The sequence below is a fragment of the Sciurus carolinensis genome, chromosome 1 (assembly GCF_902686445.1).
Source record: "Sciurus carolinensis chromosome 1, mSciCar1.2, whole genome shotgun sequence".
NCBI lineage: Eukaryota > Metazoa > Chordata > Mammalia > Rodentia > Sciuridae > Sciurus > Sciurus carolinensis.
The window spans coordinates 188,401,717-188,416,230 of record NC_062213.1 but is presented as its reverse complement, the minus strand read 5'-3'; the positions used below and the strand labels follow the sequence as shown (position 1 = coordinate 188,416,230).

Sequence of the window (14,514 nt, the reverse complement as noted above, 5' to 3'; positions counted from 1 at the left end):
GTGGTAGAACTGATTTTTTTTCTTTCTGGTTTTCCAAATACTGCTTTTCAGTGACCCCAAAGTGAATGTCTGACATTGATTTGAGAGAAGTTAATGAATCCCAGGGTAATGCATTCTAGTGCCTCTGCTGGTTCTTGTACTGTTTGTATTTAGTGGAGGAAATGTGGCCGATTTTCTTAATTGTAATTGTACAGCCACAAGGACAAATGAAAGTGATGACTGTTTGGCAAATAATTTTATATTCAAATTCTGAAGGTCAATCTGAAGTGTTTTATAATACAAGTCATAACTGTCTGATCTTAAAGTTTTCCATTAAGCTTATGAAAGTGATTACAGTAATGCTGCTTTTTAATATCCCTCATGATGTGACGCCCTGTCAGGGCGACTCTGGAATAGAGTCCAAGTCTTAGGCAAGGGAAACACCTTTGGGAATTCAGCTCACCCTTTGCTAGATTCTAGCTAAAGCTTTGATCAGATCAATGTCAGAAGGGTTAGTTCTCCCAGCCCTTCAGCAAGGCCCTGATAACTCTGTTTCTTCACTGCTTTGCAGCCCCCACTGGTGAAGACTCAGACGGTCACCATCTCAGATACTGCAAATGCTGTGAAAAGTGAGATCTCCACCAAAGATGTCCCCATCGTCCACACTGAGACCAAGACCATCACTTACGAGGCTGCCCAGGTAGGACACGCTGTGGTGTTTCGGAACAGACTGGAGTAGATACGCTAGGTGACCTTCCTTCTTCACAGGATTGCTAATCATTTTCTGCAAATAATAGCAGGTTTTCTTGGGCATTTCTTTTTAGAGGGGATTACTGATCTAAGAATACTTTATTAAAAGCAAAATTGTTGCGGCTAGAGGTGTAGCTCAGTGGTAGATCGTGTGCTTAGCATGAGTGAGGCCCTGGGTACAATCCCCAGCACCCACTGACCGACAGACAAAACTCTCTTGACTCAGACTGCTTATGTCCACCCACTTCACGTGGGAAAGTCAATCTGGTGTGATGGTTAAGAACATGGGTCAGATAAACCAAGTTCAGATCTCAGCTCCTCCATTTATTAACTCAAACAAACCAGTGCATGGTTCTGATCCTGGATCTCCCCTGCCCATGATGTTAGTAACTACTGCAGCATGGTATTATGAGAATTTAAGTATTATCATTATTTTTTTACTTCCTACTTACAGTAAAAATTCCCCTTTGTTTTTGAATATTTCAATATCTAGTACTCCCCCCAAGATAGATTTATGCTGAATTATTGTTTTTTTTTACTCACAGAAGGCAAAAGAAAAATTATTTCCTCTATAAATAAGTGTTAATTCATTTCTACAATAAATATCTATTAAACATTTTTGTATTAAACTAAGGCAGTCACAGTCCCTGCCCGTTCTATAACTTTTAATAAAGGAAGACAGGCAATAAACACATAAGCAAATGTAGAAATAAATTTCAGAGAGTGGTAAGTGCTATAATGAAACTAAAATGGGGTAAACAGTTAGACGATGCAAGGGTCGGGGGTATAGCTTGGTGGTAGAGTGCTTGCCTAGCATGGGAGAGAAAATAGGGGATTATGTGAAGGATTGCTGCTTTGGGGAGAGGATAACCCAGGAAGAAAGTTCCTTCTCTGGCAGTGACATTCTGGCTGAGGCCTGAGTGATGGGGAAGGAGGTGGCCATGTGAGGCTCTGGCTGGGTGCTGTCACATAGATCCTTTCAGTTAATCCTCACATCACCATGCAGTATGATTAAAAGCTTGCAATTAGACAAATAGAATTCACATCCTAGCTCAGCCAGGTGGGCACTAACTAGATGACTTGAGTAAATTGCCAATCTCAGCTGGATGTGGTGGTACAGCCTGTAATACCACTTCACTCAGGAGGTTGAGGTCGAGTGATCTCAAGTTTGAGGCCGGCCTGCGCAATTTAGCAAGAACCTGTCTCAACATAAAATTTTTAAAAAGGGATGGGGAGGGACTGCAGTGGTGGCTCAGTGATAGAGCCCTTGCCTAGTATGTGTGAGGCACTGGGTTTGATCCTCAGCACCACATACCAATCAATAAAATAAAGTTATAAAAAATATAATAACAAAAAAAAAAGGTGGGGGTGCTAGGGATGTAGGTCAGTGCTTGCCTATCATGTACAAGGTCCTACGTTCAATCCCCAGGAAAAACAAAACAAGTCTTTCCAAACTTCTGGAATTTTGGCTATAAATTGGGGATAATATACTGTAAGATTTGGAGGAGGATTAGGTGAAATTTAAGTCCAGAGTGTAGGATTTGAGTTTGATAAATGAGAAGTTGCTTAAAGTTTTCTGGTGGGGGTAGTAAAGAAGCATAATTAAAGCAATGATCTTATAAGATGATTCCTAAAGCTGTGTGCTGAATATGTTAAAGTTGGGTGCAGGGGTGGGGGGAACCGGAGGCAAAATTATGACTAGGGTGAATCTGGGAAGATGCTTATACAGAACTGAAGTGTAGCCTTAGAGAGGAGAGAGATGTCAACCAAGATAGAGATCCTGGCATGGTGTGCATTACTGTAATCCCAGCTACTTGGGAGACTGAGGTAGGAGGATCACAAGTTCGAGAGGCCAGTCTGGGCAATTTTATTTCTTTCTTCTTCCTTTTTGCACTCATTCATTCATTCATTCATTCATTCATTCATTCATTCATATATACATACAAACTGGGGGCCAAACCTAGGGCCTCATGCATGCTATAGCCTGGACAATTTGGTGAGACCCTGTTTAAAAAAAAAAAATTTTTTTTAAAGGGGTATAATTCAATGGTAGAACACTTGCCTAGGATGCAGGAGACCCTGGGTTCAATCCCCAATACTGCCCCCCCCCCCCCGCCTGCAAAAGAAAAGAAAGAGAAAGAAAAATGAATGAGAGTAGGACTTGGCAGTGAAGGATACTGAGAAAAGGAAGGAATAGAAAATCAATTTAAGATTGTGTATGCTATTACCCAGAAGATGCAGAAAATAAATTACTCACATATGGGAAGGAATCCCTTTAAACTTTCACTACCATGGAAACAATCTAAGTGTCCATCAGTAGGGAGCTGATTAAATTCATTATGGAACATCTAATTAAGGGAATTCTATGGCTTCTGGATGGGAATGAGCTACGTGATAAATCTGTGAATGGTGCAGTATGGTGTGAATAACATGCTACTGTTTGTGGAAAGGAAAAGGGAGGTATATATAGCTATGTATGTAAGAGCTGTGTGTGTGGGCTTGGATCGCAGTATACTCTCTCTGAATGGATACTACAAAACACTAAAATAAAATAACAAGAAGTATGCTGGCGTCCAACGAATGAAAATGTTACTGTAGGACTTTGGTCAGGAGGAGGAGGGAGACTGGCTTTTCACTTCACACCATTTTGAAGTTTTTGAAGTTTGCAGCCTATTCATAACCCCCTTCCCCCCAAAATAGAGTAATGGTTCAAAAGAAATTATTTTAAAAGATAGGGCCACACTGCCCACAGAAGCCTATGTGGTTTGAGTGGTGTAGCCCACATTAAAACAAAACAAAACAACAACAACAAAACAAAACAAAACAAAACAAAAAACAGAAAAGGAAGCAGTCACTTCAAAATGACCTAAGCGAGACAGGGTTGGGTGAGGGGCCCATGGCCTCCCATGGGCCGGGCCCTGCTCCAGAGGTCGGACTGCTGCAGCTCCCAGGGAGTGGGACGGTGCAGGCCCCACGCCTGGACTGCATGCTGGCACTGCAGTGGCCATCTCCATAGACACGCTGTGTGGCCCGGCCTGCTCAACAAGCAGCTCAGCGGCACTGGACACTGCACCACCTCAAGGGCTGCCGCAAAGCCATACCGCTTGCAGTATGCCTGGGCTGCGTGATCGAGGTCCACAGCTTGTAGGTGTCTGGGTTCCTAACTGTGCCTTCATGAAGGACCTGGCCCGAATGTCTGGGGGACCTCTTGCTCGTACCAGTGCCTCCTCAGCTCTCATGTGGTCGACTTATCTGTACCTGGAAAGTTTGGCATCGTTATCCAGGCTGTGCCCTGGAGAGCCCTGCAGCCATCCTCTGACAGGGGTCCTGCCCGTGAAACTTGGAAACCCAAGGACAGTGCTGGTACTGTGTCTGTCTACTGGTTGTTGGCAAGACCTCATTTGCAGAGGCCACTGGAACCACATCACTAGCCCTACCCTTCAGGCAATGTGTCTTTCTGAACACTAGACCAGAAGCTGCTGGTTTAGTTTCGTACTTTAGGGGAAGGTTATATTTATTCTGTAGTTGCATATGTCAGCCAAAAGCTGAAAAAAAGAGATTAAGAACATTCCTAGGGTGGTCTTAATTCTGATAAGTTTCTTCTCTCCCTCCCTCTGTCTTTCTTTTAAACTGAAAAGTAAGCTGGGCACAGTGGGGCAAGCCTGTAATTCCAACAACTTGACAGGCTAAGGCAGGAGGATCAAAAATTCAAGGACAGCAACTTAGTGAGGCCCTAGGCAACTTTGTGAGACCATGTCTCAAATTTTTCAAAAAGGCGGGGGAGGTAGCCCAATAGTAAAGCATCTCTGGGTACAATCCCCAGTATCTCAAAAAGATTTTTTTTTAATTGAAAAATAATTTAACAGATTTAGAATCTAATGAGAGCAATATCTCTGGGTGGTAGAATTTTAAGGTTCAAACCAACTGGAAATGCTGGTGCAGTTTTAAAGTCAGGTGACCAAAGACAAGGGGTTGCTCCTCAAGCTGGAACCAGGTTAGGATAAAGGCTGTAGAACCACACCAAACACATTCATTGGAGAAAAGACAGTTTTTTAAACAAATGGTACTGGAAAGACTGGTTATCCATATATAGAAGAGTGAAACTAGACCCTTAGGCTTCACTTTGCATGAAAATCAACTCAAAATGAATCAAAGACCCAGGAATTAGACCAGAAACTATGCAACTCCCAGAAAAAAAACATAGAACCAACATTCTAGTATGTAGGCATAAGCCACTTTCTCAATAGGACCCATAAAACTTGGGAAATAAAGCCAAGAATTAATAAGTAGGATGGCATCAAATTAAAAAGTTTTTGCACAGCAAAGGAAACAATTAGGAATGTGAAGAGAGATCCTATAGAATGGGAGAAATTCTTCTGACAGAGGATCAATATATAGAATATATAAAGAACTCAAAAAACTTAATACCAAAAAACAAATAACCCAATTAATAAATGGGCAAATGAATTAAACAGATATTTCTCAAAAGAAGAAATACAAATGGCCAACAAATAAATGAAAAAACACTCAACATCATTAGCAATTAGGGAAATGCAAATCAAAACTACACTGAGATTTTATCTCACACCAGTCAGAATGGCAGTCACCAAGAAAACAAAGAATAATGAATGCTGGAGAGGATGTGGAGAAAAGGAACCCTTTAACACTGTTGGGACTGTAAATTAGTACAACCACTATGAAAATTTGGAGACTCCTCAAAAGACTAAGCAGTGACCACCAAATGACCCAGCTATACTACTCCTCAGTATTTACCCTGAAGATTCAAGTCATCTTACTGCAGTGATACCTGCATACCCACGTTTATAGAAGCACAGTTCACTAAGGAACCAGCCGAGGTGTCCATCAGCAGATGAATGGATAAAGAAAATGTGGTATATATACACAATGGAGTTTTGTTCAGTTATAAAAAAATGAAATTATGTCACTTGCAGGAAAATGGATGGAACTAGAGAACACTGTGCTAAGTGGTATAAGTCAAACTCAGAAGGTCAAGGGATGCATCTTTTCTCTCATATCCTGCAGAAGCTAGAGAGGAAAAAGGAAAAGAAAGGTGGGAGCAGATCTCATGAAAATCAAAGGGAGATCAGTAGAGAAAGGGACCAAGGGGTAGTGGGTGGGGGAAGTAACCAGGAGTGATACTGTCTAAATTCTGTTATATCGTGTGCAGGTACAGATGTACAACAACAAATCATCCTTATGAACAACTATGATGCACAGATTTTAAAAATGTCAGGAGTTGGGGGAAGGTTGTAAAACCACAGACCGGACCTTTCCTTCCAACCTGTGGGGCCCGTGGGGTGGTTTGTCGTGACAGCCTGGTGAGGAGAGCCGGGTCTAAACGGGGAGATTAGCTGGGGGTGGGGGGGTGTCCAAATTAAACAATATTGGAAACCAAGTCCTTTTCAGCCAGTGACTTTTTCTTATTCATAAAATAAATCATAGCTAATCGTATGCATAATGCCTTCATTTCCCTGCAACGTTTGCTCAGCACCTTTTGTCTTCATTCATATGCATTGCAAATGTTAACTGTTGTTGGACATTTGAACTTTTGTTTTTCTTTACTATAAGAAAATTCTATTAAATGTATTTGCAAATGGTCTTTAAAAAATAAGAGAAGAGGCTGGGGATATAGCTCAGCAGGTAGGGTGCTTGCCTGGCAAGCACAAGGCCTTGGGTTCAATCCCCAGTGCCCCCCAAAAAAACAAAAACAAAATTTAAAAAAAGCAAGAGAAATATAAAGTGAGCATGGTGACTGGACAGGTGGCATGGGCTTTGGAGTTAGGGAGACTCGGATCTTAATTCCAACACTTACTAGTTTTTTGACCATGGGCAAGTCATTTAACCTCTTTGAACCTTGGTTTTCTCTTCTGGAAGGTACTTTTTATAGAGTTAATGATATAAAGATCATGATTGCCTGACAGTGTAGTGACTGTTCAAAAATGGTAGCTGCTGTCATTGCATTTTATGCATCTGGCCTCATTTCGTTTTAGCCAGGCGCAACATTCAGCCAAGATACAAACTGCTTTCCGTGATTCATGTTAAGACAGTGATGCGCAGTGGGAAAGAGTGTTGACTGTGAAGTCAGATTTCCTGGGTTCGAACCTGCTTCATCACTTCCTGTCTAGTGTGTAGTCAAGTTACTAAATTGCTCTGTGCCTCAGTTTCCTTATTTGTAAAATGTGACTAATAGTTCTATCTCACAGCACCATTACGAGGAATTAGTTAATATATATAACATGCTTCCCAAGTATCTGGCACGTCATAAGCACCAGATATTTATTCGCCATTGTTATCATTTACTGTAGCCATTTCTGCTGCTTTTTTTATTATCTTGCTTGACAAGTAAGCACAAGTGTCATTTTTTTTATTTGTTCACAATCTCCACACTTTGGAACACGTGGTAAGATAAGATAGGGAGCTGAGGTAGGTTTTTTATTTATGCAAAGAAGTGTGTATTTGTGGTAAAATTTACATACAGGGAAGTGCACAGATTTTAAATGTTCATTTTGACCTGTTTTGGCAAATGTCTACACCCAGTTTTAGATTTCATATAAATGAAAATATACAGTAGTATGCTTTCATGTCTGACTTTTTTCTGAGTGTAATGTTTTTTAGATTCATCCATATTATATGGATCAGTAGTTCATGCTTATCTATGAATGAATGATTCCATTGTATGAATATACCCCAATTTAAAAAAAATATTTTCCTTTAGTTGTAGATGGACACAATACCTTTATTTTTTTATTTTTATGTGGTACTGAGGATCAACCCCATTGCCTCACACATGCTAGGCAAACACTCTGCCACTGAGCCACAACCCCAGCTCTGAATATTCCCCAATTTTTTATCCTTTCATTTGTTAGTGGACAACTGGGTTAATTCCAGCTTGGGGCAAATATGAATAAAACTGCTGTGAACCTTCATGTACAAGTCTTTGTGTGGACATTTCACTTGCCATGGGTAAACACCTAAGAGTGGGCTTCCTGGGTTGGGATAAGTGGTTGTCTATAAGCAGTTGTCAAACCACAGTCTCATTTTGAGGAGCATTGGTTAGAGGATCAAGAAGAAAGGCCCCATGTGGAAAGACTGGAAGTAGACAACTGTAACAGTGTCTCCTCCGTTTTCCACCTTCTTCAGAGACAGGAGAGAAGAAAGGTGGGTGGGAGGTGGAGACAGTGACAGATTTACAGAGAAGCTCTGCAAAAAGCTTCAGCACTCCTTGCATGCAGATTTATATTCTTACAGTAATGTATGAAGAACTTCTGTTTCTTTTTATAAAATATTTTTTCAGTTGTTGATGGACCTTTTTTCATTTATTTATATGTGGTGCTGAGAATGGAACCCAGTGCCTCATACATGCCAGGCAAGTGCTCTGCCACTGAGCCACAACCCCAGTCCCTAAAGAATTTCTATTTCTATCATTTCTTTTGATCTTCACAATGGTATGGTATGCTGGTATGGTATCAGCAGAGCACATGTTACAGCATAATGTGTGAAAACTATAAATGAGAAAACTAAGACTCAGGGAAGTCAGGATGACTTGCCCCTTGTCCCACAGCTAATTACAGTCTGAGTTGGGACTCAAACTCCAGTCTTGAAATAAGAAGTCTCTTACCTGGTCTACATCATAGTTTAAATTACTAGGTTCTACTGTAGAACCTTGGACAAACTATTTGACTTCTCTGGATCCCACTTTTCATTTTTTCTTTTTGGTGTGTGTGGGGTGGGTGTGCCAGGGTTTGAACTCAGGGGTATTTGGCCACTGAGCCACATCCCCATCCCTCTTTTGTATTTTGTTTACAGATAGCGTCTCACTAAGTTGTTTAGCACCTCATTTTGCTGAGGCTGGCTTTGAACTAGGGATCCTTCTGCCTCAGCCTCCTGAGCCACTGGGATTACGGGCGTGCGCCACCATGCCCAGCTCCACTTTTCTTAACTGCATAGTGAATATAATAATAGTATCTTCCTCATGATATTGAGAAACATCATAGAGATAATAGTTGCATAATGTGCTTGACACGTAGTAGGAACACAGTAAATGTTAGTTGAATCTGAATCTAAGGTAGACAGTGGTCTTGGCTAAAGAAAATTCTATACCTAGTATGACTTAGGGGTCACAATACCCTTCTCTTTAATTTTTATCTAGACTCCCACCTGTAATGAAACCCAGCCAAGGACTCTGCTTCTTCTTTATTCTCTTCTCATCCATCTGCCCCTCCCCTAATATCACAGAGCTTTTGGGTAAATTAAATGTGATCCAGTTCTTAAAAATAATGCCAGGTACAGTGGTACACACCTGGAGTCCCAGCTACTCTGAAGGCTGAGGCAGGAGGATCACCTGACATCAAAATTCAGAACTAGTCAAGTGCAACATAGCAAGACCACATCTCAAAAGAAAAATAAAGTTGGCAGCCTTTAAATAAGTTAATTTTTTAAAAAGCTACTTACAGGGCTGGGATGTGGCATGCTTGCCTGTAGGTATGAGGTCCCAGCAACACCAAAAAAAAAAAAAAAAAAAGTAAAAGTCATTTGTGAACTATAAAAGGTACCGTGACCTGTGTACAATGTCACTCTTGTTGAACCTGTGACTGCACTCCTGCCTTCTCTTTCTGATCCCCTCATTCAGTGGTGTTAGAAGATGTCTTCTTCCCCGGGCACTTGTTCTATTTGTTAATTAAGAGGCTACTGTAGACCTGAGGACATAACTTAGTGGTAGAATGCTCTAGTGAGGCTCTGGGTACAAACCCCACAAAAACACACACACACATGCAAAAGGTTGTTGTAAGGGAATTTGACTTTTGCATTAGAACATACAGTTGAAGAGCAGAGTTGCAGCCTGCAGTACGTGCCAAGCCTCCTGAGCGGCATGATGATGAGTTGTACTTTCTCCTGCAGACTGATGACAGCAATGGGGACTTGGACCCAGGAGTCTTGCTGACAGCTCAGACCATCACATCTGAGACCACGAGCAGCACCACCACAACTCAGATTACCAAGGTAACAGGCCAGCTAGAGCTTCCATCTGGAATCCAGTGGCATGTTGAGCGTGCTGTTGGCCCTTGGGAAGGAGGACCCTGTTCCTGTGGAACCAGATTATTCTAAGTGTCCCAGAGGGAAAGACCTTGCTGCTTTCCCCAGCAGTAAACCAAGGGAGGCTCTGAGCATATATCCCTGCCTACTGGGTACTCTTACAAAGTCACATGTAGTCATTCTCTTTACACATCTGTCTGTCTTTCCAGCTGTGGAAGTAAATTTAAAACTCAGCTTGGGCCAAGGGTATAGCCCCATGGCAGAGTGTTTGCCTACCATGCTTAAGGCCCTGGGTTCCATCCTCAGCGTGCGCACTCACACACACAGAGTCAGTTTTGGTGTTGTTGGTATTATAATGCAACTGTATTTTCTTTCTAAGCCAAAAATCAGGACTCTGGGTTTGGCAAAGAATTTTTATATTATGTTCAGGGTCAGGGCCAGGGGAACTATAGTTTGGGTGCTGAAATATTAGACTTATTAGAACATGGTCTATAAGAAACAGCAGAGACAAAAGATCTAAGGGTAGAACTACCCTCAAAATCAGAGGCACTCCGTGCTGTAGCACCAGAGGGAAATGCATTCTCATGGTAACAAATGCAGATTCGTGACCAAGCTCTGTCATCAATGCAGATGACTAGGAGTCAGTTATTTGATGTCTAGATTGCAGTTTTCCTCATCTGTCATGGAAACCTACTCGCCTTCAGGAGATTATCTGAGAAATCTTTTGACATCAATACCATGAAAGTGCTTTGAAATAAAAGATCCCAATTTCAAACTGAGTGACATTTTTGTTGATAGTCTTCTGATGTTTTTCCTCCTAATCAAATGGAAATACATAGAAGAACAAAGAGAAACACTTGTTTTGTTTATTTGCTGAATTTCTCTGGTGTTTGGGAGGAAGAGAAAAGGAGACAGGAAATAGAGAATTGTGTTCTGGTGTTGAGCTTATTCAAGATGGCAGTGTGCTCCAGGGTGGAGACATGCTCATCTGCCAAGACTCAGGACAAGTGGGTAAGAGGCTGCCCTATGCAGGGCCAGCAGTAGGTTAAAATTTGGAGTGCAGCTTTCAGAATAATCTTTGCTATTTTGTTTTTTCCTTCTTGTTACATTGCTGATCTCCTGTGACCACCTACCTTTGGTTATAGACGGTGAAAGGTGGAATTTCAGAGACCCGGATCGAGAAGAGAATTGTAATCACAGGAGATGCCGATATTGACCATGACCAGGTAGGAATGCTGGGAGATTCTGAGCAGGGGAGGGCGGGAAGATCCATGGACACCAGAGCGCCGTCCCTGCCAACTTCATTTCCATAAAGCTTCACTGCCCTAGCTCCTGAGGACCGGAGCGAGAAGGCCAGGCCTGTAGGCGGGACTGCAGAAGGGGAGGCGGGAGGTGCGGTGGAAGCGCTGGGGCTGTGGGCCTGAGACTTGAGCTGCACTCCAGCGCTCAACCCCCGGGCCTCCCTTTTCTCATCTGTAAGCTGGGGGTGATGGTGCCTCCTCTCAAGGCTGCCTGCAGATCTGGTGAGATGCTCGATGTGCACTGGAGAGGCCTGGCGGGCTCCGTGAGATGAAGGAGGAATAATGTCCTAAATCTGTGCTAGATTATATGGAAACAAAAGAAAGTCCTGGTCCCTGCCCCAGGGCACTGTAACAGCTGTGGAGACAGCCAGGGTGGTGGGCAAGACACCAGGAGGCTTTGAACTTGGTTTCTGTCCTAGTTCTAACACTAACTTGCCCTGTGACATCGAGCAATTCACTTTACCCCTGTTTTACCTCTCCTGAAAGAGATTAAGTTGATCTAAATAATTTCTGGGCCCCTTCCTGGTGCTAAAATTCTATGTTTTTATGTTAATTAGGTGCTAATTGTGTGCTGCAAGCAATTAGCAAATAATAAGGTCAGGATTAATGTTCCCAATTCTTTTCTGGGGGAGGTTAGAACAGTAAAGCTGCAGAGGAGAGGGGGTGGAAGAGACTGCATACAAATGCTTCTGGAATCATTGACAGGATTGCTAGAGCAGTAACTCTGTGGCCTTTATGCTGATATGCTGAGTGCCTGGAGAAGGAAAGAAAAAAACCCGAGCTGCAGTGCTGGCTGTTCCCTTGGTAGCAGGGTTGAGACTTAGAGCTGGGAAACTGGGCTGAAGGTCCCAGAAACAAGACTGCGAAGCCCAGTGGAACGTGCACGTGTGTGTGTATGGCATAAGGAGCCCACTGCCGTGTACCACTACAGTGCACCAATTAAAAAAATAAAAAAGCTCAGTGAGAGACCTGCAGGCTGTTTGCCCAGCTCTGGGCGCTAACTTCCCCAGCCTGCAGCTGGGTGAGTCCAGCCTCTGCTGTGCAGCGAGACAGACCTGTGCTGCACGCTAGCTCTGCAACTTAACCAGTGCTCTGGAGGAACTTAGCAAACTACTTCCGTGAGCTGTAGCTTGACCACCCATAACGTAAGGATCAGCACAGGATTCTGTAGAGTCACTGAAAAAAGGGACAGACACACCTGAGAGCTCCGAGAAATGCCCCAAGGGCCAGCATCAGAGCAGTGTTGCTTCTCCTAGGCACTGAGGGCTGCGTGGAGGGAACTCGGTGTGGTCTCTGACTAGGGACAGGGGCTTTAGGCAGGGAAAGCAGGTGGCACAACCTTCCACAGAGGGGGATCAGCGTTACAGGAGAGGGCTTGGGCTGGGCCTGAAGTGTGAGCAGATGGGTGAGACAAGCAGGGAGGGTGAACAGGGGCCCATGAGGTGGCAGGTCTAAGAATGCCTTTGGTGGAGCCAAGAGACCAGGAGAGAATTTTGCTCTTCTTTTGTCCTAAGATGATCCTTAAGATCTAGGGTGAGCAGTCAGCTGGCAGTTCCAGCCAGACCTTTTTTTTTTAATAGCTGTAGATGGGCAGCATGCCTTTATTTTATTTTTGTGAGGCTCGAACCCAGTGCCCCACACATGTGAGGCAGGTGCACTGCCACTGAGCCACAGCCCCGGCCCAAGTCCTTTTTGATAAGGGTATCTGCTCAGAGGCTGGTGGCTGGGGGGAGGGGGGTCACTGTCCCCCTCTGACTCTCTCTCTTTTTAGCTTTTCTATGGTAATCCAAACTCTTCCAGGTGCTTCAACAGGGACCCTCAGAAACTAAACGACAACGTGGTAAAGTTAAACTCCCTGTTGCATTACTTATTACCTTTGAAACAATAAGCACTTTATTTAGCCTTCAGTTTTCCAATCTATAAGGCAGAATTAATGATAGTATCCTAATTTTCTCACTTGTGAGAAGATCAAGTAAGTAATAGCAGGGGGTGATGGCACACACTTGTAATCTAAATGACTCAGGAGGCTGAGGCAATAGGAACAAAGGTTTGAGACCAGTCTCAGCAACTTGATGAGGCCCTAAACAACTTAGCAAAACCTTGTCTCAAAATAAAAAATAAAAAGGGCTGGGCTGGCTGGGCATGGTGGTGCATGCCTGTAATTCCAGCGACTTGGGAGGCTGAGGTAGGAAGATTGTGAATTCAAAGACAACCTCAGCAACTCAGCAAGGTGCTAAGCAACTTAGTGAGACCCTGTGTTAAAGCATAAAATGGGCTGGGGATGTGGCTCAGTGGTAAAGCACCCCAGGGTTTAGTTCCCAGTACAAACGAACGAAAAGATTAAATAGTAAGTAATGTGTTCAGGCCAGAGCTTGGCAGGCTACAGGCCATCCAGTTGGTCCTTCCTTCTTTTACTTTAGCCCTGATAGCTCTTCCTTTTTGTCACACACTTCTTTACTTTCCTCTCCTCTCCTGAACTTCCTGGTCACCCTCTTGGATGGGAGAAGGGCAAGAATTTGGGGACAGGACATTTCCTAGAGAGAAGAAGGAAGGATGTTATTAAATCCTGCAAAGGAGAAAGCTGTGTCCAACAGATTTTGTCCTGTAGGTTCACTGCTTGAGTGACTCCTCTGAGACGCACCCAGGTTGGTGCAGTCGCCCCTGAAGTCCCTCTCTGATGCTCTGAAGACAGCTCTCGCCTTCCCTTTCTCTGTGCTGTTGGTCCAGGAGCCTCCGTATGCAGGAGAGGGCGGGGAAGGTGGTCATCAGCTTAGCCTGGCCTAAGTGCTGCCGCGGTGCAGCCTGGAGCTGCGCGGGCTCTGGCCTTGCCTGTCTTCACCAGCCAGCCTGTTTTTTTCCTGATGAGCATTATTTCTTCTATAGGTTCTTGTACAAGCCATCAAAGAGGCAAAGGAACAGCACCCAGACATGTCAGTGACCAAGGTGGTTGTCCATCAGGAGACCGAGATTGCTGAGGACTGAGCTCAGGTAGGGGGTATTCCTGTTGGAATTGAAGATGCCACTGTCCCAGCCTGAGAGGTCTGGCAGGAACCTTGGACAATCTGGGAACCCATCACCCAGAGAGTGTCCATACTGGGACTTGATAAAGGAAGGGCAGAGGAGATAAAGTATTTTGCTTTAACCAAAGCAGACTGTTGGGGCTGGGGCTATAGCTCAGTGGTGGAGCTCTTGCCTAGCACGTGTGAGGCCCTGGGTTTAAGTCTCAGCACCACATAAAAACAAACAAACAAACAAACAAACAAATAAATGTATTGTGTCCATCTACAACTAAAAAAAAAATTCACAATGCCAAAGCAGGCTGTTGTGTCCTGGCCTGCATAGCGCTGGCTGTTTTGGGTAGGAGGAGGGACACCAAATTTGGAAATAACACCCCACCTCCTGACTCCTCCTGCCCCCTCCTGCCCCCCAC

The 14,514-nt window shown here is 43.7% G+C and overlaps 1 protein-coding gene across 17 annotated transcripts in view; it reads left to right on the top strand.

The window, feature by feature from the left end:
* Positions 1-14,514, top strand: part of Epb41 (erythrocyte membrane protein band 4.1) — a 171,278-nt gene that overhangs the window by 153,422 nt on the left and 3,342 nt on the right. For all 17 annotated transcript variants that reach the window (XM_047547567.1, XM_047547501.1, XM_047547526.1 and 14 more), the window contains 4 exons: positions 551-679; positions 9,649-9,750; positions 10,929-11,009; positions 13,968-14,072. In XM_047547567.1, the coding sequence (XP_047403523.1) occupies positions 551-679; positions 9,649-9,750; positions 10,929-11,009; positions 13,968-14,066 (411 nt within the window). In that variant the 3' untranslated portion in view covers positions 14,067-14,072. The remainder of the gene's footprint in view (positions 1-550; positions 680-9,648; positions 9,751-10,928; positions 11,010-13,967; positions 14,073-14,514) is intronic.